This window comes from Xylocopa sonorina, chromosome 3 (assembly GCF_050948175.1).
Source record: "Xylocopa sonorina isolate GNS202 chromosome 3, iyXylSono1_principal, whole genome shotgun sequence".
In the NCBI taxonomy this organism is placed as follows: Eukaryota; Metazoa; Arthropoda; class Insecta; order Hymenoptera; family Apidae; genus Xylocopa; species Xylocopa sonorina.
The window spans coordinates 2,588,987-2,614,903 of record NC_135195.1 but is presented as its reverse complement, the minus strand read 5'-3'; the positions used below and the strand labels follow the sequence as shown (position 1 = coordinate 2,614,903).

The 25,917-nt window shown below is 37.8% G+C and overlaps 4 protein-coding genes across 5 annotated transcripts in view; 3 read left to right on the top strand and 1 right to left on the bottom strand.

Annotated features, from left to right (window-relative positions):
- The window catches only part of Flo2 (flotillin-2), a 177,447-nt gene that overhangs the window by 145,728 nt on the left and 5,802 nt on the right, over nucleotides 1–25,917 (bottom strand). The gene's annotated exons all lie outside the window — the stretch shown is intronic.
- Nucleotides 6,463–8,484, top strand: LOC143422300 (glucose dehydrogenase [FAD, quinone]). Its single transcript, XM_076892861.1, has one exon. It carries the CDS (start codon nucleotides 6,602–6,604, stop codon nucleotides 8,477–8,479), a length of 1,878 nt encoding a protein of 625 aa, XP_076748976.1. The 5' UTR covers nucleotides 6,463–6,601; the 3' UTR covers nucleotides 8,480–8,484.
- On the top strand, nucleotides 12,180–15,820 carry LOC143422112 (glucose dehydrogenase [FAD, quinone]). Its single transcript, XM_076892520.1, has 2 exons — nucleotides 12,180–13,826; nucleotides 15,624–15,820. Exons 1-2 carry the CDS (start codon nucleotides 12,222–12,224, stop codon nucleotides 15,765–15,767), a joined length of 1,749 nt encoding a protein of 582 aa, XP_076748635.1. The 5' UTR covers nucleotides 12,180–12,221; the 3' UTR covers nucleotides 15,768–15,820.
- LOC143422484 (glucose dehydrogenase [FAD, quinone]-like) lies at nucleotides 22,318–25,335 on the top strand. Its single transcript, XM_076893162.1, has 2 exons — nucleotides 22,318–22,645; nucleotides 24,036–25,335. The coding sequence occupies exons 1-2, from the start codon at nucleotides 22,459–22,461 to the stop codon at nucleotides 25,319–25,321; spliced, it is 1,473 nt and encodes a 490-aa protein (XP_076749277.1). The 5' UTR covers nucleotides 22,318–22,458; the 3' UTR covers nucleotides 25,322–25,335.

Here is a 25,917-nt window from a genome sequence, read left to right as displayed (position 1 = left end):
GGAGGCGTCTGAGCATTAATCAAATGTGAAATGTACGAGGTTCGAGTTGATGAGATCCACATGCTGGCTAACGTCCAAGGCTGTGACATACTAATTGAAAGATTTCTATAGTTTCTACGATTCTGCGAAGAACGCCAGACGTTAAATATTTTATATTAAAAAATATTTCACACTATATTTATTCCAAACTATTCGTGAAATTCAACGTGAAAGAATTATTAAATTGTGGAATCAAAGAATGCATAAACGTGAAAGAATTATTAAATTGTGGAATCAAAGAATGCATAAACGTGAAAGAATTATTAAATTGTGGAATCAAAGGATGCATAAATGCGTAACAGATTTGATTCGAAATTAAAATCGGTTGAAAACTATTACACAAAAGTATGATAATGTGTTATAATTACAATAAATTGTAATTAAGGGTTTTTAATTTTTTTAAATTTGTAAGTAGAACAAGATATAACTGCAACTATTTTAATAGCGGGAAGCAGGCATTTATAATATTTTTAAGCTCGCAACTGTAAATAACAAGCACCACATTGATTTGAAACGCGCGAAACCAGTTTGTCAGTATTACATAATTTGAGAAATTCATATAAAAATTAATTTATTTTAATGCACGACAGACTTTCTTGTCTTTTGATGCTTCTAAAAATCGAAAAAAGAATGCATTGTGAAAAAAGCAACAAACATTTGCGTAATACAAATCATTTTATTAAATCATACATGTAAAAGATGTACAACGAAAGCAAACAAATGGCAGGTAAATCCGAATAAATGACAGATACAACAAGAAAGTGAAAAGTTCGAATATGCTTACGCTTGACTCACGTTCTTCAGGCCACATAATTCTCTTGCATTTTCATAACGAAGACGATACACTTTAAATGTTGTATGCTCATGCATTTTAGACACAACTTACATACATAGGAACACTCTCATTTGAAACGTTTACATAAAAGTACATGCGTTGGAATACGACTTTTTGTTCTGGAAGTCTGGACATAACTACAGGCTATCTCTAGTCTATCGTCGAGCTTAGATCGTGAATTAAAACAAACATGGTAACAGGACTACCAAAATTTGTCGAAATAGTGAATTTGTTAAATTTTTATAAAGTTTCGATCAATTTATAGCGAATTTTTTGTAAAATATAATATATAAATATAAAAGCTTTGTCAAGTTTAAAATATGAAATATAAATACAAAAATTTGGTAAAGTTTAAAATATAAAAATTTTGTCAAGTTTAAAATATAAAATATAAATATAAAGATTTTGTCAAGTTTAAATTATAAAATATAAATACAAAAATCTGGAAAGCTTAAAATATAAAATACAAATACAAAAATGTTGTAAAATTTAAAGTATAAAATATAAATACAAAAGTGTTGTAAAGTTCAAAATATAAAATATAAAGTATCTTGAATTGATAGTATAAAATATTTATAATTTTATTATTTTTGGAGCAAATTAATGTACTGTAATCGTAGATAGTTCTGCTGTTAATGACTGACGCAACCTAAACTTAATCTAACCTAACCTAACCTAAACTAACCAAACATACAGCTTTTTCAATGAGAGGATATATTTTGAATGAGAGGACGTTCTCTTGCCTCGCGCGGGCGACACCAACAAAATGGTCGCTAGTACTCGCCTAGCCCGGAGACATCGATGCGCGCATCAAAAATTCCTTCAAAGAGAAGAAATTCAACCAGCGCGCGCATTAACTTCGCTTGTTCGCAACTGTCTTTTGCCCGTTTCCTTTTGTACGGTTGAAAGTCATTTAAAAGAAGAAAGTCGTTACGTAACAGTGTCGTAAAGTTTCCTCATCGTATCGGAACTTAAATACGCGATGCCTGCTGTTGCGAGCAATTTTAAGACCTTCGCGCCTCTTCCACCTTTCAAGAGCTTTTTTTGCTTCTCGTTATTATAGAAAACAGACGGTGCAACGACTCGCTTGATTTGAACGATGGAATTCGTACATAATATGTTTCCAGCTTCGACGGATCTCTCCTTCGCTTTGCTAAAGGGAAACTAATTTACGCTCAACTGAGAACTCACATGGCTGGGACCGCTCGCGCTGTAGGTGGCGAAACTCTTACCTGAAACAAGAAAATTAAACCGTCTATAGGATAAATACGCCGTATCTTGGTACCTGTTTTTCGAGCGTCTATTTCTAATCGTGTCCGTTGGACGAAATATTTCATTTCTCCGTTAGACGATAACGGTGTACGATACGCGTCGACTAATGCGAGAGAACATTTTATTTTTACGCCCATTATCATTAAAATTGAAGCTAATTTGTCTAGTAGGAATGCACGTGCCTTACTTTCATACATTTTACTCCATTTCCTCTTTTAAACCGCCTTACAAGGTTCAATCGTTTCCTTATTTAATTAATCATAAATACTATCGATTAATTCCGAGCATTTGTATCCGTTCGAATTTGTGACAAACTTTTGCAAATGAAATTGTAAACGTATTTCTTCTTAGAGGTAACTTGTGATCACGATACAATTACTATTTTTTATTCAAGTATTATTGCAATTTCCATGTTTGAAATTATTTCTTTTCTTTTGTGGAACCTAGGTTACTGGCTTTGACGTCAGCCTTTGGAAGCAGTTAGTTCAGTTGCAAATGCCACACGTATCGCTTTCTCGCTACCAATTGTAAGTTTTTTACGATACTTATCTAAATTAAATATTGCCCTCCTCAATAGGAGACAACGAAATAAGCTCAATAAAATTTCCCTCGCAGACTTCGATAAAGTCAACCAACTCTTATATTACTAAACTCTTCACGCTCTTGGCCATACATATGGATATTTAATTTTTTATTACTATTAACGCTCTACGGCACAAATGTGGACGTTATGTCTTTTATGCAATTTTATTGTGCTTTTCATATTTTTTGCTTTTCGCTTTTTGAATTCCTATCAACATAAAATAAATAAATCGTAGTAAAGCAAAAAATTAATTAATTTTATTTCTCGCTATAAAAAATCGTTCCTGAAGAGTTTAAAATAGTTTCCTGTCAACAGAAATGAAAAAAATTATTAACAATTATAAACAATTATTAACACTAGGAAGCAGAACTGCAAAATCAGGACTACAAAGAGCATGACAACTTCCGCGTTGTCCTCTTACGTCTTGGAGAAATGCCACAGTGGCAGAAACACTATGATTTTTCCTCGCTCGTTGCTATCCGACAATCCACCAGAAGCAATTATCGTCGCTACTGTTTTATTTCAGTTTACAAGTGTCTGTAATCTCTATTAGAAGTATTTCGATGTCTCGAACGCGATCGAACAGTTTCCCCTCTTTGCCTTCGCTGTTCGTTTTTCATTGCCATCGTAAGCAAGGTCCGCGCGTTCGTAAATTGCGTTACATTTTCCCTCCTATGGACAAACTGGCCAATTTGGAAACTTTCTCGTGGTTTTCTTCTTACGGAAAACACGCGTTCTTTCGCAACGAGCACGAACAGTGCGATTTCTGCGCGGCAGATGCGTTTTCTCTTTGAACGAATGCGGGTGTACGTCAAGGCTATTCTGGGGATATTGTCGTATTCGAGTGATTTGCATTATTTACAGTTACGAATTCGTTTCTGACTCGGTTTCTATCGTTGGAGTTGTTTTTGAACCGTTTTGCTTTACTGTTCTATTCTAACGCTGATTATAGTCACCTGTGATTATAGTCAATGTGTTTCAAGATTAAACTTTCGAAATAATTAAGTATATTATTATTGAATATATACCTTGTAATATTCGTTTAAAATATTTTTGCATCAAGTTTTATATGTATTCGAGACGTTTGACTATTCTTCATATTTTGGGTTACATATATAATTTAAAATATTTAATTATTATATTTAATTATTGTATGGCGTGCATGAAAACTTCAATTTAAAATGTTTCTTTTGTAAAATTTTTAGAAAATTTTTGCAAAGTATTAATGCAATAAAGTTGGAGCCGTACAAGGACGTTTTTCTCATTAGCGTCTGATGCAATTTGCGACCGACTGCTTACTACGAAAACCTACGAAGGCTCGTTCTAAAACTTATTAACTATTAACCTAAATACTTAACCTAAATAACTAATCTTCGCTGCATTAGCAATAATTCAATTTTCCCTATTCTTCTAACAAATCTACGTTACGCATTAACATCTCCATTTTTCACATCTGTGCGTTAATTTTATGATAAATAACAAGCTTTTCGAATCGTTCAAAACAAAATAACTTCTAAATCAAGTATTTCTTCAACAACAACGAAACGCTCAAAGTAAAAGTATCAATCTGTAACTTTAATTAAAAAATAACAAAACCTTCTTTAGCTTTCTCCACAGCAACAGTTTTCTAAAATTGACATTTATCATATACATATATCTGTGTGTACCCTGGAATTAAACAATTTTCCAAGTTGGTAATAAATAATATTAATGGGCTGAAAAGCACCCCTATTAAAAAGCTGCGAATAGCTCGAGAAATGCTAGTAGTAAAACAACTGTGTAAATGAATGTCATTACCACTTTTCATTAATATCTTGAAGCCTCTGTCAAACATACCCAAATTATAAATAAAAATTAGGATGCAATATTAAAAAAAATAATATTCACAAAACAAAAGAAAAAATCTTATAATCGACAGTGTCTCAATTGTTGCAACTAAAAACAGATTATTAACATTTACAGACAAAAGGGTTAAATTGTTAGTTCCGTTTTGCCCCTGGAGGCACACGGAAACCCGTTCCCTCGCGTAAAAACTCTGAACCCTGTGTCATCAAGATTTGTAACCAAGTAGAGGCCACGACTCGTCGTTTCTAAAATAAACAGATACTCGTTAATCGGGCATCGCGATTGCTCTGTCACAGCCAGGAAGATTCGCGCGACGAGAGAGCAACTCGGAACGCGAACGATGGTCGACGTAACCGCGAGGACCTCGCAGCGGAAGGAAGCGAAGAGCGCGTGGCGTAGGTTTATACGTCGTCGGAACACTTTCACCTTTCCCCGTTATGAGATCACCATCCCGCTGGTTTCACGATGTAATTCCGTTACTCTGTTACTCGATTCGGCCAAGCATTCGCTGCTTCCCCGTGATCTATGACTGGTCAACGATTTTCAGTGTTATTCTGTTCCGCGTCTCCACGCGGACGTCTCACGATTAAAGTATAATACCAACGAGAGTATTTGTAACTATGAGTCGAGCGTCAAGTCTTTGATTAGATTTAGGTGTAACGTAGGCTTTGTAAGAATATTTTGTACGTATTTCTTTTTTTTTTTTTGGTTGAAAACAACTCCTGGAGCTAACGCTGTGAATATCTTGGAAATTAGCAGTGGTAGGACAATTGTGTAAATAGATGAAATTGGTATTTTTTAGTGATAGATTTGATTGTGTGCAGTGCTTTGTGATAAGCTCGTTTGTTTAAATAATATATCGAAAAATGGAATATAATTTATTTATGATTGCATCCAAATTATTCGGGGATGCATCTATAATTCTGATAAATAATTGCTTGAGAGGAGACATTAATACTTGATTGGAAAACTAATTAAGATTTAAATTTAGATAATACAGTGGAAGGATGCAGTTTGAGGATTGCATTTCTTGCACGTAATTATAGATCTAGTATCATATTAATTATGGTGCCGATAGTAAAAAAAAGTAATTTAACCAAGTTAAGTCAACCGAGGCTAGAATTCTAAACAATTGTACCCATAAATAAACCATCTAGGCGCAAATAAAGTAACAGAAAACAAACCTCCTGACTGTTCATTTATCAATTTCTCCGATTGTCTTCCAAGTACATACTGAATAATAGTCTTCCGGACAAATGTATCAACTTCTATCTAACAATCGCGCGATGGATTTTGAACCCGGCGAACGATTTCTACAATCGCCTCTCCCTCTAATGAATCTCGGCCTTTCAAATGTTGGATGCTAAACGTCTTTCCATCGAGCGGATGAAAGAACTAGATAATCAGCGCGTATAAATCGTGTCTGAATGTAATGTCTAGATTCCAGTTGAACGATCTGAAAAGTAGGGAGGGAAGTGTACGAAACATTGGGCGGGTCTAATTACCATGGGATGTAATATTAATCGATTTAACTTTTCCTTTCGAGTGTATATACTACTTAAATAATTTGTTGAAAAAACATTTTAGCGCAAGTCAAGTCTCCTAACGGGTGGAATCGTCTTATAGAGGATTATTTGTATATCCATAGATAATGCGATCGAATAATCATAGTTTTACCAGCAAATTGATCACGTAACTGAATAAAAACTTAGTTTGAGCATTGAATTGCTTTAACATTAGCTCTAACAACTCCCGTAGCATTATAGATTTTCTAGAATGATCTACCAACAACTCACAAGTGTATCCTATTTTTACAGAAAGACGACACTGTCAACGAGCAGATTACCTTAAGCACAATGAAAAACCTAAGCAGCCGCGTACCATTCAAAGTGCATCGCGTGGAAAAAATTGGAACGCGGCCCCCAGATATCCTCGCAGGGTGAAAACTCGCACCGTGATGATCAACGAACCAACGAGGGCGCGAAATTATCATTCGGCGAAAGTAGCGATCGATCGATCCGAGAAGAATGGTGTTCAGCGCGCTCGTGGTCGCGTCAGCGTTGAAGGCTGCCCTAAGTCTGATGGGCTCGAGCCTATGGCTGATACCGTTGCTAATAGCCGGCCTGTCCTACTACAGATACGACCAATTGGACCCGGAGAGTCGACCCATCGACAGATACCCTTTGTACCAGGAATACGACTTCGTGGTGGTCGGCGGCGGATCAGCTGGCGCGGTCCTCACCAACAGGCTAACCGAGATACCGAATTGGAACGTCCTCCTGCTCGAGGCTGGTCCGGATGAAAACGAGGTGACGGACGTGCCCTCGTTAGCCGCGTATCTCCAGCTGACTAAATTGGACTGGAAGTACAAAACGGAGCCAACGGGCAGAGCTTGTCTGGGTATGAAGGGCGCACGTTGCAACTGGCCGCGAGGCAAAGTGCTGGGTGGCTCGAGCGTCCTCAATTACATGCTGTACGTGCGAGGTAACCGACACGACTACGACCACTGGGAGTCCCTCGGTAACCCTGGCTGGGGATACGACCAGGCGCTCTACTACTTCAAGAAGTCCGAGGACAACAGAAATCCCTACTTGCAGAAGAGCCCGTACCATTCGACGGGTGGTTACTTGACGGTGCAAGAGTCCCCGTGGAAGACACCGTTGGTAGTCGCGTTCGTTCAAGCGGGCGCGGAATTGGGCTACGAGAACAGAGATATAAACGGAGAACGGCAGACAGGGTTTATGATCGCCCAGGGAACGATCAGGCGAGGTACCAGGTGCTCCACGGCGAAGGCGTTCCTGCGCCCGATTCGGCTGCGTCCGAACATGCACATCGCCATGAACGCGTACGTCACCAGGGTTCTGATCAATCCTGTCACCATGAGAGCAACGGGAGTCGAGTTTCTCAGGGACGGACGCAGGCAAACGGTTCGAGCGAGGAAAGAAGTGATCCTCTCGGCTGGAGCCATCAACAGCCCCCAGATATTGATGCTCTCAGGAATAGGACCGAAGGAACACCTGCGCCACGTTGGAATACCGGTGATCAAGGACCTTCGAGTGGGCGATAATCTACAGGACCACGTCGGTATGGGCGGTTTGACCTTCCTCATCGACAAACCCGTGGCTATCGTTCAGGATCGCTTCCAATCGGTCCCAATGACGATGCATTACGTGGCCAACGGAAAAGGTCCGATGACCACCCTGGGCGGCGTCGAAGGCTACGCGTTCATCAACACGAAATACGCGAACCGATCGATCGATTATCCGGACATTCAGTTGCACATGGCGCCCGCGTCCATTAATTCAGACGCTGGCCTCAGAGTTAGAAAGGTCCTTGGCATAACGGACGAAGTCTACGACACTGTGTACAGACCTATATCGAACAAGGACGCCTGGACGATAATGCCTCTCCTGTTGAGACCCAGATCGCGCGGTACCGTCAGATTGCGCAGCTCGAATCCGTTCCATGGGCCGCTGATCAATGCGAATTACTTCTCCGATCCGTTGGACATTGCCACGTTGGTCGAAGGGGCGAAAACCGCGGTGAGGATCAGCCAGGCTCAGATCTTCAAACAGTTCGGCACGAGGATGCACCAAGTCAAGCTGCCCGGTTGCAAACACTTGAAGTTTGGTTCCGACGCGTATTGGGAGTGTCATATCAGACACATCTCGATGACGATTTATCATCCGGTTGGAACGACGAAAATGGGACCATCGAACGATCCCACGGCTGTTGTGGATTCCAGGTTAAGAGTCTATGGTATAGAGGGGTTGAGAGTGATCGACGCGTCGATTATGCCGACGATCTGCAGTGGGAATACGAACGCACCGGTTATTATGATTGGAGAAAAGGGTGCGGATCTTATAAAGAACGATTGGATGGTTGTAGAAACTCGGACGAGATAGTGAATCAGATGAATGCGATGGAAATTGTAACGTTGAACTTGTTTTAGATAGTATTTATTGATAAGTTTCTTACGTTTTGTTGAGACACATGATGTGTAAAATTAGTCACTTTGTTTTAATTCGAGCGCTGCGACGCTTGCATTGTGATACATTTAATGTATATACTTTGTACATACGAAAGCGGTCCATTTGTTGATTTAATTTTAGAGTTATTGTTAAGTTGAATAATGTTGTTACGGAAAATCAAATCGACGCGAGAAAAAGATGGAAACTAATTTAATTCGAGTGAAGTTATATTTTATTTCATTAATAATTATGATTTTCTATAATTGTACGAAACTGATGATTATAATACGGCCGTTTGACTAATAAATCAGCTTTCCTAATGCAATATTTGCAAAAATGTATTTCTAAAAAATTTATGTAATTATTGTTCATTTGCTTGTGCTAATCACCGTTGAGAAAACACGCGTTGTACGTAAACTGAGAACATACCCAGAGAATTGCGCAAAATTTCATGTAACACATCTTTCGTTATGCGATTGTTACCATGCGAAAAAAAGCAATTACAAGCATCAAGATACAGCCGTAAAGCGAATTGAAAAGGAGAAAGCAAAGAGATTATCCAACTCTCGTTGATCAAAGAGTTAGATAAAATATTTCACTTTTGAACAGAGTGAAAGTAAAGTAAATATTTAAATCGCAATAAAGGAGCAAACCATATTTAAGAACAGATATCCTTTGAGATTTTTGTCAATTAATTAGGTTATGTCCCGAGCGAGAAATCCTGATTATTAATCGATTATCAATATTTAAAGACAGGTATACCTAGTGATGCAGGTAATAATTGCTAAAAGATTTAAGTGGCTGTAAATGTTAAAAAAAAAAGAAAATCAAGCATAATGTAATTGAATTTCAACTTTGACTATAGTTGCACTGGAAAATAAATAGATAAGAATGTTCTCCAGATAAATTTGGTTGCATTTTTCATTTGTGCTACGAATGTATATAATTTCTTCTAATGAGAAACTGTTTATTGTAATAATTACACGCACACAATGGCGTTAACTTTGTTATTTAATTTAATAAGATTTTCTACGTTCAGTATTGAAATACATTCGTCTTTTCAACTTTAGACGAATATTCATCAGTGAGTATACAATATTTTAATCGAGTCATTGATTCATTAATTTGAATAGTAGTTCTAACAATAATGTTAAAAATTTGATTTTCTGCGAGTATACTGTAGATTCATCCGTTTTAAAATATTGTTGATTTAAATGAGGTACCATTTTGCCATTTTCTTTGCAAGATGGTCAGACTTTCATTGTTTGCATCGATAACGGGGTTCTTGTCGTTTTGAGATTGCATTCAAATCTTAAGCATTGATCTCACATTAACAAAACTTTTACGGCTTTTTAAACCATTTAACTGTTGATTAATTTAATGTTAGAACACTCGATACCCTTTCATTTTACTTAGAAGCCTCAACTATTCTAAAAATCACTGCTATTGATTGACTCAAAAAATTTGGTGATTCGTCTATATGATTCTGCTTCTATTTCGTTTATCGTCACGATCACAATTCTCCTTTTTTCGTATATCCAAATTTTACTTTTACCATGTTGATGTAATTCAATTCAAGCACTAATAATTGCGGTATTTCTTTTGTTTTTGTATTCCTTTTGAGACTTTTGTTAGTTGATTAAGTTGTGTCCCGTGCGAGAAACCCGTTAATTGATTATCCTAGAGATCTAAGAGTCCATGACAAGTTTATGTCGTGGAATAACCTCAGACTAATTAATTTTAAAAATATTAATGCAAGAAATATCGGATAGACCTTGTCTAAACATTTGGATGGAAACTCTCCTGATCTTATGTTGCGCGAACTAAGTTTCCGATCTCTATTGTAACTTCTTACACGATCGCCACCGACATTTGATCCTTGACGAATCGTTGACGACGTGGACAATTATTATTTTCTTGATTCGTCTGAACAATCAAATTCTAATAGAGAATTTAATTCCAACGAGAGCTATAAATACCCCGTTGAAAATCAATTAAAGTCCTGATATAAAATGCAGAAACTGCGACTGCAACCGTGAATAACAGTAAACTGTTTTGAATAATTATATCCTATATTGTCTAAAAACATCAAGAAAAAGAAATCAACTCCGAAATGGTTAATTTACGATTACATCGACTATTTACATAAATAACGGACAGTGCAAGTACTGTTTATGCAGTCGATTCTTTTTTCAATTGCCGTTTCAGCGTGTCAACACAAAAAGTGGTCGCGACAGGCTGAAATGTGCGATGGAGAAGGATTCATAAATTTGATTCACATGTACGAAACTATTTTACATTCCCAAAGCTGCCATTTTGTTCTTAATTACAACACATGTAATCGTTATAAATGAAAAAATAGTTGTATCAAATTCATATGGAAAGTAATATACCATCACCAGTGAAAGACAGTCATTCATCGAGCGTATAATTGATTAATTAGCCTAAGATGACTTATCAACGCAATTAGCGTCTGTATTAACGATGTATGTATCATTGTGCAATTAATACAGATAAAATTTCATCCTTATGACTATCCGCGTGGTAAATGGCAAGAAGCGGAGAACGATCAGTAAAGGACTAAAATAGAGAGTATCTAAATCAAGAAATGGATGAAATTCGAACAAAAATCAGACGAAGATGGAAGACTAGAACACACGCAGAGTATTTTGTTGGAATACCAAACTATCGCAAGTTTATGAGAGGAAAGTTACCGCCGAAATATAATTGACAATCTAGTCGTTTAGCCTATTTTACTAAACATTCAGAGCTCTTATTAACTCTTAACTTTTATTGTTGTTAGTAGAAGAACCCTTAATTCACGAACCCTTGTTACAAGAGGAAAGGAATCGGTGAATCGGATCGCCTGGACCGAGATTCGAACGCTGTATTAATCAATCCTTAGCTTGCTGAACAATTGTATTAATCAATTATCTATCCAGAATCGTCCGACACATACATATCTAATCAGGAACAAATACACGGAATTCTAAGTAATACTTTGCACTATTTATACGACGATTCTTAGAAAATAAGGACTTCTTCATCAAGGACAATATGATTACGACGTATCCTAAAAACAAGACTCTGAACTTTAAACTTGGCGCACACCGTCCTTGTACGTTAAATGATCTTCACGTGAGCGAAAATTTACATTTAATGAAACAATCGTACGCTGCGACACGTCATTTGCGGAGACATATTTAACCGTACGCAATATAAAAACGCAGAGTGAGTCAATTAAAGACTTACGTAAACGTTCCAATAAATGCTTTTTCGATAAATCGTTAGACGGAGTCGACGGATCGATTGTTCCCCATCGCCGATTTTTTCAGACGACTGTACACCAAAGTGCATTCGCGCGCACGTATAGACGTGCAACACAGGCTCCCAGAGATGTGTGCGCAGAAATATATACATAAGGTTCCGCGTGTGACACACGACACTGATCTCGAATCGTTCGCTAAACTCCGTCGAGATGAAGCTCGAGTTGGCGTTAGTGCTCGCGATCCTCCAAATCCTGCGTCCTCCTTTCTTTAACGCGATCGATTGTCTCGCGCAGGTACAAATGAACATCCTGCAAAGGAGAGAAGATCTCGCTATTAACGAGTACACACCGATCGACAATCTGATCGGCAGCGTGACGGGTGGGCTGAACTTCCTCCACAATAACCGTATGTTCCAAGAAATGACGCAACCGGACGTGACACCGGTGTCCAATTCCCGGTACGATTTCATCGTGGTAGGCGCGGGTACAGCGGGAGCGACGATAGCCTCGAGATTGAGCGAAGTGAAGAATTTCACCGTGCTACTGATCGAGGCTGGCACAGAGGAAACGCTGTTCATGGACGTCCCTTTTCTGGCGGGCTACTTGCAGCTAGCCGGCCTCGACATTCAACACAAAACGGAACCGTCGGACAGGTACTGCAGAGGGATGGAGGATCACAGATGTAATTGGCCTAGCGGCAAAGTGATGGGCGGATCGAGCGTCGTCAACAATCTGATCGCGACCAGAGGCAACGCGAAGGATTACGATCGATGGGCCGATTTGGGTAACGACGGATGGGCGTACAGGGACGTACTGAAATACTTCAAGAAGATGGAAAACATGCAAATCCCCCAGCTGAGGCAAAACATCGAGTACCACGGGAGGGATGGACCGGTGATGATAGAGTACGCGAATTATCAGTCCAAGTTGTTGAAAACCTTCCTCGAAGCCGGGCAAGAACTGGGTTACCCTTTAGTGGATTACAACGGGGCACAGCAGATTGGTTTCTCGCAGATACAGTCGACCTCGTACCAAAGCTATCGTATGAGCAGCAACAAGGCTTACCTGGTTGGCAAGAAGCGGAGGAACCTCGACGTAACCAAGATGAGCACGGTGCGCAGGATACTGATAGACAGGAATAGCAAACGAGCAATTGGGGTGGAATTTGTCAAGAGGTACCGCCGTTACACGGTGTACGCGGACAAAGAAGTGATTCTTTGCGCGGGGGCCATCGGTTCCGCGCAGTTGTTGATGCTATCGGGAATTGGGCCGGCTGAACACTTACGAGAACTCGATATCGACCTAGTAAAAGACGCAAAAGTCGGCGATAACCTGATGGACCATGTAGCGTACGGTGGACTGACGTTCACCACCGAACAACCGGTGAGTACAGTGATACACAACATTTTGAACCCTACGGAACCGTACCTGAGGGACTACCTGATCAATCGGAGAGGACAAATAACCAGCAATGGTGGTTTCGAGGCGATCGCCTTCCTCGACACGGAGAATCCGACTAACAGAGATGGCCTCCCGGATCTGGAGCTATTACTTATAGACGCTTCGGTCTATTTCTCTCTGGGCAACATGGTGAATTTTGGCATCAATCAAGAGCTTCGGGAGAGATTCTCGAGATTACAGAGTGGCTTCTCGTGGGGGTTGCTTCCGATACTGTTGCGTCCGCAAAGTCGAGGTACGATAAGGCTCGTGTCCAAGGACGTGAACGTGAGTCCAAAAATAATTCCCAATTATCTGGATCATCCGGATGATATTAGGATACTGATAAACGGAATTAGAGAGGGCACCAGAATTGGTAGTACGAGGGCGATGCAGAAGTTTGGCTCGAACCTTTACAACGAAACGGTGTCCGAGTGCAGGAGGTATCCGTTCAACTCTGACGATTATTGGCTATGCAATTTGAGGAGCGAAACGTTCACTGTTTATCACTATAGCGGAACTTGCAAAATGGGTCCTGAGAGCGACAGTGACGCCGTGGTCGACCCTACTTTGAAGGTATATGCGTGTAACGACTGCATTTTTATCTTAAATTCTTTTTTAAACAAAGCAAATTTTAAGCTAATGATCACGAAATGAATATAAAGTGATTCGAGTGGAATTTTTAAAAAGAAACTATATAGACCACTTGAATAATTAAAAAAGTGTATAAGGTTAATCTAGCCTCGTTTCAAAATGGGCGTAATCTGATGTTGCACGCCTTTTGGGGATGGAAGTGTGAAAGGAATATAAACGTCAATATCCATTTTTACAATTCTTATTCCGTAATTTCTTATAAAAACTATTCAAATATTTTCACCAAGAAGTCATTAATACAGGAGACACTTTGTTTCCTGTAATTATATCTACTAGAGCAAAGTATAGATTATTTTTACAATGAATTAAATGTTTGTAAATCACTTAATATAAGATTACAATACGGAGCGATCAACAGACTATCTGGTAAACCAATCAGCGATCAACTGATGAACAGTAACCAGTTTGCCTTTTTTTTATCCACTTGATTTATCTTCACGTGAAATATTCAAACGTAAAAGTAATCAAATATTTCCTACTTGCCTTAATCGTATTCTATAAAAAGAAGTATTACGTACAATGTGTTGGAAAAAGCCATTCAATATTTATGTGGTACATAAAATACACTGTATCGAGTAAAAAAGTCTTAGTAAACATAAGCCAAAGAATGAACCATTTCTCGGATATGTAACATTGAGGGAAGCCTGGTTTTCATCACCTCGAAGTCGAGCGGAAAAGAAAACGAGAGACATCAAGGGGATGTCGTAAATTAAACCCTTTCCAGTAATGCTTTGTGAAAGGGAGAAGGAGCTGATCTTTGCGAGCACGGTGCAGGAATTCATTCGTTCTAGGAACGTCAAAGCGAATACGCTGAGATGAATTAGACGTTCTAAACTTAATTGCAATTTTGCGAATCTCGTCTTGGGGATCACATTTTACCGTCACAGATATAAACATTTTCGTTCGCTAGCATCATGATTAACTTAGTTGCTTCCATCGCATGCGTTGTTCACTACAATTTTTGTAAATCTTTTTTATAATTCTGAACGTCCTTATTCAAGAGCTAACAGTAGATTTCACGCGGAAGCAGTTCGTTATAGATTAGCGATTATGCATATTATCAGTATTACACAGTTCGAAATTATCATGCTAATAATGTCACATACTTTGGAATTCTAATGAAAAAATATCAGATATGTAGTATATTTTCTATATGGTCGTACTAATGGACGTGCAATAGCTGCGTGACATATTTACACGGGAAAGTTTCCTAATTGAAGGCAAACAAAAGTGTTTATATCATAGAAACGGTTCATCTTTCAATCTACGTTTACAAGGACTTTTCTTTACTCAGTACAGTGTGTTCTATATACCATATAAATATTGAACGATTTTCTTTAGAACATTTGAATGCATATTGTTGTATAAGCGTATACATTTTTATTATTGAAATTAAATGGTGGTGCACAATTAATTTTGAATCGTTATGAATTTTGCGAAAGTTGATACACCGAATGAATCGATGCAAGATGATCCTTGTCTCTAATTGATGAGAATTTTAAATTCAGATTTTCATGCAAGCTACATTGAAATATTTTGTGTAAAATAATTCAAGATGAAAATAAAAAATGACGATCGGACACGATCGCGGTGGTGAGTCCAAGATCGCTATGATAAGTCGCTGTTAAATACTAATTCTACACGCCATTTCTAGCGTGTTCGGTGTAAATTTTGCAATTCAAATGCCTTTTTAATTGTCGCTATTTGCATGTTTTCCAGGTAATCGGTATTAAAGGATTAAGAGTAGCTGACGCCTCCGTAATGCCAGAAATTCCATCGGGCGATACGAACATTCCCGTCTACATGATCGCGGAGAAACTCTCGGACATGGTTAAACAGGAGTGGGGATACTCGAATGACTGAACGACGAACAAATTGTCGAATTACGATTTATCGACACGCATGTTGGCACGAAGGTGTCGCGATTAGAAATAGAAATATCTGTGATCAATAAAATTAAATGTTCTACATGTGTTCCGTAGTGAGACCCAGTCGTTTTACAGCTGTTTCTTCATCGATAATCATCCATAGCTTCGTCTACCATTCCTAACAATTTTCTAAAAATCCCTACACCTTTTCCATTTTTATTTTTTCTTATTATTCCTTTCGTTTTTATCTCCTCCTTTTACCTAGATCAGAAATAATCCCATCGAATCGTTACTGTCCTACTGAAAATTAGTTTTATTACTAGAATCCATATGCTCCTCGTGAAACGTTTAGAATTTCCATGATCTATTCTTTAAGTCAAGGCGCGCATTTTATTACGCGATACCGTTAGACACTTTTCTTGTTCTTCAGTTTTCAACCAATTAACAGCGATTACTGTTATCCTTAATTGATCACTGAAAGTTTGAAATTGATGAATCCACGTGCCTCGCGGTCTAAGCATGCCTATCCCAAGTTTCCTTGTCCATCACCGATCATCGATCTTGTGCAGTTTAGCTCTTGCATTTTATTCACCACACTAAACGCTTCAAACGCTACAAATTCAAAGTATTTGTAATAAATTATTATAATAGCTCTATTTTTAAGCTAAAATTCCAGCATCGAACTCATTCAAAATATCCGTAATATCTGAAAGGAAGTAAAGAATCGGCTAACTCACAATGTCAATACTAATCGAGACGGAAATATACGACTCTCGTTGACGAGTCACAGGGAAGACTCGATTCTCCGCGAGTGTAGTTGAAGAATGTATAGCTTTAGTCAATTATAATTATATAATATTGATGGGATGGAGAGAAAATAATATCGATGTTATATATTGCCTTTCATATTTTAGATTAATTTGAGTCTGTCGTTTATAACATTTAATTATGGATTTTTATTACTTAAGAGAAATGTTGTCGTCTGTAAAGTGTTACCCCGTCTCAGCTTACGATTTCTATTTTTTAATTTTGCATAATTCTCTTCACGAAAAAATTCATTGAAAACAATTGAAGAAGTAAAACGTCTATTGGGATTTTGAATGAACAGAAGAAAAGATGGATAATTATTTTAAAAAACCAGTATATTCACTATAAAATTACTACTATTATAAATCAGGTTAGTTGATTAAATACATTATTTTTTTTTTTTTACACGTTTAACCGACGAAATCTCTCGATACTCGATTTGTATGGGAATTGAATAAGCGTGTAAGAATACATTGGAATCCTTAAAGAAAGACGCAAAACACCGAAATTCCTGAATCGAGAGAGAATAGAAAACGTTACGAAAAAAGTGGAGTAGGGATCATGTGCTTCATCGACCATCCCTGTTAACCACCATTCTAGAACTCGGTGAGGAACTAGGTCACGCGTTAATGGATTACAATGGGATGAAGAAGATTGCTTTCTCAGAAGTGCAATCGACCATGTATCAAAACTATCACGTATACAACAATAGAATTTACCTAAGTGACAAAAAACGAAAGAATCTAAAAGATGTAACAATAATGTACGTGAGTGTGTGTGTGTGAAGAACAAAGGAAATGAAAAAAAGGGAAATTGCCTAGCAGATGGTAGAAATAGACATAATTTTTTACATAACGATTAAAGGCGGAAATGAAAACCTTCAGAAGACTGTAAAGGTAGTAGTACTGCTGTCCTTTTAAAGGCGAGAATCGGAAGATTGCCAGAAATCCTCGTGTAATTTCATATAAGATGAATCTGATTCATAAATTTAATAAAAGTAACAAATGAATAGCTGGGGCTGGAATTGCGAAGAAAGCGGAACGAATAATGAAATTTGCGTACATGAAATTTTACTGTCCAACGAATTAACGAATACGTAAATTATAATTAGCGATATGTACGCAAATATACTGACACTGTGTACACGCATCTAAAACTAAATACGAGCTGTTAAATTATTATTCAATGATCGTTAAGTTAGATTAGATTCTAATTCTACACGAATAGAACTCCTTTTCCGTTCTATTAAGAATTTCACTTTCGAATTTGCATTGCTAACAAATTCGAAACGCGTTGTGTAACAGCTAGAAAGAAAGAAGCGTCGACAAATGATGTTCATTTTAAACAAAAGATCAACGTCTAAACGTTCTATTTTTAAATTCTATGAAACGTAAAGAAACGAAAGAAATGGTAGATTTTTTCGAAAGGAAACTTGCCATTAAATTATTAGAACTGGAAATTGTAAAATGATGAAACCGTAAAAGTTGTTTTAAAAAATTATTTATATTATATATTTATCATTGTTTATGGAAGAAAAAAGGTAAAAAGTATTACGTTTAATTGTATTCTTTGCTTTATTGTATTCTCCGGTTACGGGACAGCTTTCAACTAAAATTCACGTAAAATTTGAGTGACTGTATCAAGAAAACTTTCACCTTCGCTATATGATAATGAGATGTTCTTTATTCCGAATATTTATTCAGCTACTTTTAAAATGACTGTCTTTTAATTTATAATTTTATGCAATTTTATGCAAAAATAATTTCCAATTAAATCCCCGATTGTTGATATCTTATTCCTGACTTCTTACATTTTGTGCAAGAAGAGATGTATATTTCGAATAAAGAAGCGTGAGGATGGAATTAATTAAAATTTGTTCCATCTTTAAAACTGTTGCAGAAAAAATAAACTTCACAAAATTATTACAATTATCACATTACAAATCGTAAATTTGTTTCGAATAATTATTTGCAAAGTAAAAAACCAAAGACATAACTTCCAATAAAACAAGATATCAACCACACGTCACGTTGAATCTAATTTCGAAAGAACGAAACACTTTAGAACCACTAAACGGTGATTAAACACGTCTACCAACTAAAATAATTAACAACTGTATTCTCAAACTTTCTCAAACATTATATACATTACATACAAATGAAAAAAAATTCCATCTATAAGACAATGATTTTTTGCAAACAGTATGCAGGTAAAAAACAGTTTTTTGCAAACTAGTGTTCTCTTCTAACGAACAACAAAAAGCAAGTAGTCAGATCATGTAGTCAGTCTGCCAATAGAATCGCAATCGAACTACCATTTAGTGGTTCAGCTATCCGAGTCCACCTTCAGAGTCACATACTTAAACACAAATATACTCTCAATAAGAAATTTCTGAAACTCTTAAAAGTAAGCACCAGCGAAGTGAACGTGGAGATTTGCAAAACAAGCTTCGCACGTGACACAGAGGCGCGTTCCAGATAAGGCAGAGATGCGGAGAAGGACATAGAGGAAACAGTAGGCAAGGAGTAGAGTCGGTCAGGTTTGAGGGAGTATTACTTAAGCCCGAAAGCATTACGTGAGCACCACGCGAGAAAGCGCATTTCTCTCGTGGATCTCGAAGTGAAAAGTGAACATCGAGACTGCTCGCTCGCAACAAGTTTCGGTCGCCTCAACGGATCCAAGGTTCTCGCCTACTCGTCAGTAGAACTCCTTATGGTAATCAAAATTACGAACAGAGAACAATTGATCAAATTTTGTGTCTGCAATATTTGCAAGTGTTCGTAATCAGGATAAGAATCGCGTTTTGTAGAAATTGTCCGTTCTCGTATTGTTTTAAGCATTACTCGAGGGATTTAACATTAGCGATGTTAACAGCATAATAGTCGACGACGTTTCTGTTTAACGAATCATTGCATTGATTGTTGTGAACAGAGGAATTTGAATTTTCCTCGTAATACTTGTCTCTGTGAATGAAATCGCATAATATTTATATTTTGTGTGTAGTTTTGTGAAAAAGTGTACGTTGGAGGGCGAGAAAATTTCGTAATAGTTTGAACCCTATTTAATTTTCAATATAAAATTTAGGTAAGAATCGGTGTTGGCCAAGACGCGAAATGTGCGACCTTCGCACTTCCATTGAAAATGTAAAAAAGGAGAAAACAGGTCAAGTTGATTTGTTCGTGAGAAAAATTATTAAATATGTTTTGCGTGTTTTGGTGAACGATTAGTACAATGAAGCTTTTTTAAAAGCAATTACAAATATAAATATCAAGGGAAATTCTAATGTCCCACGTATGAAATTTTACTGATAAAATCTTTACCTGTCAATTAAGGGACGCTGTTGTTAAACGTATGAATTATGTACTTCGACTCCTTCATACGTGACCCACATACGTGAGAGCGACTACTTAAATGTAACAGTGAACTGGCAATTGTACGATTTAATAATAGCGTAGATCACTTGTTCGTTTCAACGACAGGGCGATAGTTAATAACTTATTTACGTAACAGCTACCTGAATACTGATTATTTTCCACTAGGAGACATTTCTACATATTCGTATAAAATTAATTGGGAGTAAATAATATTTAATCGCATCTTTTATAGAAAAGTCGGCACGAAACGGATGCCAAGCGATAGAAGTGAAGAATTACAGGGGTTGCAATACAAATTTGCATTTACGAATCGAATTCATCTCAAATATAAGAAAATTACAAAAATTTCAAATAATTTAAATGTTTAGAGACTGTATATTTCATAAAAAATAGAAATGCTTCAATTTTATTGTATACGAAATGATGTGCACGAGAAAGAGGATACTTATTACATAACATTTCAACAAGTACCATTTTTGTTTTACTCTTATTTTTTATTTTATATTATCCCCAGTAAACGTTTTATGTATTCTTTATATAGCTAAAAAGCTAATTTTTTTAAAAACTTTGTTATAATTAGTATCTCGAATTATAGATTGAATGATTAAATAAGCATTTTGTGTTCGTCGTGGCATGTAATAAAATTTTTAATTCCAAAATAATAAATTTACAGTGCATTTTATTTTAGTAACAAAAGATTGAGGAAACAAATTTGTCGAAATACTTGGAACTTAACTTGCATTTACGAGGAGGTGAATTCGATCTGCGGAAGGGTGAATTTGGAGTGCAAACCATGTACAAAAATATCGATCGAGGCATTATGAAGATGTTTAAATAAATCAAACAAGGTGGTCAGGGGATCGTAATGTGTCACTAATATACCACATACAAATTCAATTGCGTATAGTTCATAACTCAACACTGTTGACATATTCCGTGCAGAAAATTGCGTGACTTTCTTTTCATACAACGTCACATTCCTCTTTTTACGTGCATATCACATCCTGCATTTTTCTACGAATTTGTTCGCTCCTCAATTTAATCGCAAAATTTAACTAAACTGAATATTTAATAAATCGTTTGAGATTTCCAACTAATTTAATGAATAAATAATTAATGAAGCACACGCCTTAACAGATTATAACAAATAATATAATTGTTTCACAGTCGTAAAATGTTTGAAATTATTTATAATTGTAATTGTAATCATAAATTTGAAAATATTTCAAGGAATATAATGAAAAGGTAATATTTCTGTTTCTAATTTACTCCACGGAATTCTAAAGATACCTACGTACAATGTGTTCATTAAAATGTCATCTACATAAAGGTTCATTAGTGTATACAACTTTTTACACTAGTTATACATACATGCTAATATACATGTTAACGTCGTGTGTTAAAAATAAACTCTTTTCACATTTCCATCCTCTTAAATATTTACATTTCGATGCACCGGTTACGTAAAAAGCGTATTTTTCTCGTTTTGTTGCTGGTCAGGTAGAACCAATAGGTTTTATTCAGAATCTTTGCGGAACGTATACGTTACGTAAAGGCAGCAGATGACAGAATTGGCACATGTTGAATAACGATTGATTGCTACACAACGTATCGTAACTGCGTTGCGAGAAATCATTCAAAAGTACAAGTATCTAAATATGTAATACTCTAACAAGATTGGTACCCGTGTAAAATGACCAACAAGATCATGTAACTTTAACAAAAAAGGCGTCACGTCTCGTTTGACGAATAAAACAGTTGGAATAAAAGCGAAAGCAAACTTATTTCTGCACTAGCACCTCTAAACAGATTAACCATTCCTTATCAACGTGTCTTAACCCTTTCTTATCAACGTCTCACTCCATCTTGAATTCTCTTATTGTACTATTCATACATAGGTATAACTTCAAAGTCATATTTGAAACGAACCAAATACATACATCAGAAATGATAACAACTTAAGATTGCATTACTCGAGTACCATAACTAACTACCATTCTTCTAAGCGTTACGGTGGCAAAGGGATTAACACAAGTCTCGCACGTTATAAATATTAACTTTAACATTTACTCATTCTTATATTCTTATCTTCTTATTTATACTTTCTCATCGTCTCGTACATAATAATCGTAAAATAAATCTATCTTTCGCAGAATGATGACCGCCCTGTTCGCACTACTCGTGCTACTACCGCTAGTAGCAGCCCCTCACGGCTACACCGAAACGTTTCTGGACAGTATAAAGAATTACGGGCCGCCACCGGAAGTCCTAAACAGAATCGATCCGAAGAACAAAAAGTATGACTTCATCGTGGTTGGCGCTGGATCGGCTGGCTCCGTGTTAGCTAATCGGCTCTCGGAGAACAGAAAATGGAACGTCCTTCTGCTAGAAGCGGGAGGGCCGGAGAGCATCCTTCAGTTGATCCCGTTTCTAGTCGGTTATTTCCAATTAACCAGCTTTAATTGGGGCTACAAAGTGGAGCCGCAAGCGAACGCCTGCCTGGGCATGATCAATCGGCAGTGTCCCTGGCCGCGTGGAAAAGCTCTGGGTGGTACCAGCACCCTTAACTACATGATACATACGCGTGGTAACAAGCTCGATTATAATATCTGGGCCGCGTTGGGGAACGACGGTTGGTCTTACAAGGACGTTCTTCAATATTTCAAGAAGAGCGAAAACTTCCAAATACCAGGTTAGAAAAATAATAGTATTGCGTTTATGGGATAATTATTATTACGTTCCAAACTCTGTGACAGCGGTATTAGAAATATGGATGCTAATTTGTCAGAGGGGAGGTTCGAGAAGAAATGAGAAGGACGAAATTAGTAGAGGAAACATGTTTCTTATTGCATTTGTGATATGCTATACGTAGAAATGTCTTTTCAAACCAATTATTACGGATATTCTAAAGCATTTGATGTTGTACACGTTTCTCATATTTTTAAACAACATTCTTACGTCACGCTTTTGCATTGTCTAGGAAACCGGAGACAGTCCAATTTGTTCGCCATAACATCTGGTTTTATTAACATTTGATGCAATCATTTGTGTACCGCATTCGTTATGTGAACACGTAATAACAAGACAATTAAGCGAAGAAATAACAATTACATAATCGATTAACATAAGAAAACAGAAGTAATATACAGGATGTACGGTAGCTGGTGGTGCAACCGAAATAGGAGTGATTCTAGATAAAAAAATAAATGGAAAATATAGAATAACAATTTTTCATTTGAGTCTTTGTTTTCGGGAAAATCAACTTTGAATTTTCGCTGGGTACAGGTGCACTTGATCATGTCTCGATATAGCGGATCTCATTGTAGACCATTGTCTCGATTAATGTTATGTTGATAAACATTTCCAATTCATGGAAATGTTTTTCTAGCTGTAAGAGATGTTTTAAACCAACATTACCAAGGTTGGATTGGTCGTGCTGAAACAATAGCTTGGCCACCATGCTCTCCTGAGCTTAACACCGCTTCACTTTTATTTATGAAGTCATATTAAGTCGATTGTGTATTCTGAAGAAATCGCAAGTTGCGAGCAATTGAAAGAAAAGATTATTGTAGCCTTTGATACATTTTAAACAACCGAATACCTTAGAAAGCGCTCATAGAAATTTAATTGGAAGAGCAGAATCATGTTTTCGGCAGGATGGCCAATATTTTCAACAATTTTGTTCCAAACATTCTATTTCATTACGTGTTCATAACTTACGTGTCCCATCGAGACAACGATTTACAGTGAGATCCGTTCTAACGAGACGTGATCAAGTGCATTCGTGCCCAATGAAAATTCAAACTCGATTTTTTCAAAAACCAAGCTTCAGATGAAAAATTGTTATTCTATATTTTCGACTTATTTTTTCATCTAGAATCACCCGCTTTTCGGTTGTACCACCAGTTACCGAACACTCTGTGTATAATGCCACGCTGTTGCCATTTTTTAACACACGAACCGCCTGAATTACCAATTTCACAGCCAAATCGATTAAAACTCCAAACTTCGCGAAATTATCATACTGTGCATGTACTCCATAGCCATAATTAACCATAATTAACCAGCGTATACGTGTTCAGGCATACAGAATTCAACGTACCACGGAGACAAAGGCTACTTATGCGTCGAACGCGTGCCGTACAATACAGAGCTGGCGAAAGCATTCCTGAAAGCGGGCGTGCAGCTCGGCTACAAGGTCGTCGATTACAACGGCGAGGACCAAATTGGTTTCTCGTACATCCAAGCCAACATGGACAAAGGCACCAGGTGTAGCGCCTCGAAGGCGTATCTGCGCGTCAACAGGCCGAACCTTAACATCGTGACGCGCGCGATGGTCACCAAAGTTCTCATAGACGAGACCACCAGACGCGTCTACGGTGTTGAATACGTGCACAACAATCAACGCAAAAAGGTGTACTGTTCCAAAGAAGTAATCCTATCGGCTGGTACCATAGACTCCGCCAAGTTGTTGATGCTATCCGGGATAGGTCCCAAGGATCACTTGGAGGAACTAGGGATCAAAGTGATCCAGGACTTAAAAGTGGGCTACAACATGTACGAACACGTGGGCTTTTTGGGTCTCGTATTTTTGGTGAACAAGCCAGTAGCGTTGTTAGGAAGCAGACTGGCCAGACCATCTACTTTGGTGCAGTACCTCCTGAACAGAAACGGGCCGATGTCGATTTCTGGGGGCGCGGAAGCGCTAGCGTTCATCAGGACTAAATACGCGCCCGATAGTAGACCGGACGTCGAGCTATTGTTCACTTCCGGCTCCCTACACTCGGACGGAGGTCTAGTGCTGAAAAAGGCTCTGCGTATATCCGACGAGACGTACGACGCTGTGTACAAACCGATCGAGAACCGCGATGCCTGGTCGATCTGGCCAATCATGCAGAACCCTAGAAGCGTAGGGAGGCTCACTTTGAAGTCGAAGGACCCGTTCGAGCCGCCCAAGATCGAACCCAACTTCTTCACGCACCCGGCTGACGTCGAGATTATTTTGGAAGGATTGAAACACGCTATTAATGTATCTAGGACTGAAGCGTTTCAAGAATATGGCACTAAACTCTACGATGCGAAGGTCCCTGGGTGTACGAGCTTCGAGTTCGCCAGTGACGATTATTGGCGTTGCGCTATCAAACACTTACCCTCGATGATGAACCACGAAATTGGTACGGTCAAAATGGGACCCATAACTGACCCCGACGCTGTGGTGGACCCGCAGTTGAGGGTGTACGGGGTCCAAGGGCTGAGGGTGGCGGACGCGTCCATCATGCCTACCATGCCTACCGGTCACGTGAACGCGGGTATTTTCATGATCGGCGAAAAGGCGGCTGATATGGTCAAAGCAGCCTGGTATACGTAAACGAAAAGGAACCACTTGGATCGGGGCATGATCGTAATGGTGGGGTATTACGATGTCGAGACTCAGGGATAACTAGCTTCGCGGGTGGGGCGGATATTATTTCTGGAACGACGATGTGCCATGAATCAGAGACGTTCTTCTTGTCGAACGTTGCATTCTGGTCACGATGTTTGTGGAACGTATAGTGTTCGAGGAAACTTTTGCTAAGTTGTATCGCTTGAAAAAATTGATACTTACATGGCGCATATTCATATGAATACTAGTTACTGTTTGTGTCATATATGGAAGTAGCAGTAATTCTTAATGGATTTGTAGACAATTAGTTTTGTTAAGTTTCTTTTCAAATCGCAGTCGAATTTTTGCGAACCATGTACAGGCAACCCTCCTATAACACGGTAGTTAGGTTCCTAGAAAATGCCGTGTTGTGTGAAACCGTGTTGCATGAGACCCAGAGCTAGTGCAAAAAGGGGGGGTTACGTTCCAAAAACTTATTAAAAACAAATATTTTTCTTAATTCGACATAAACAATGTAATTTTTATTAAAAATATAAATGTATGTACAACACAAAGTATAAAAAAAATATTTTAATCTAACG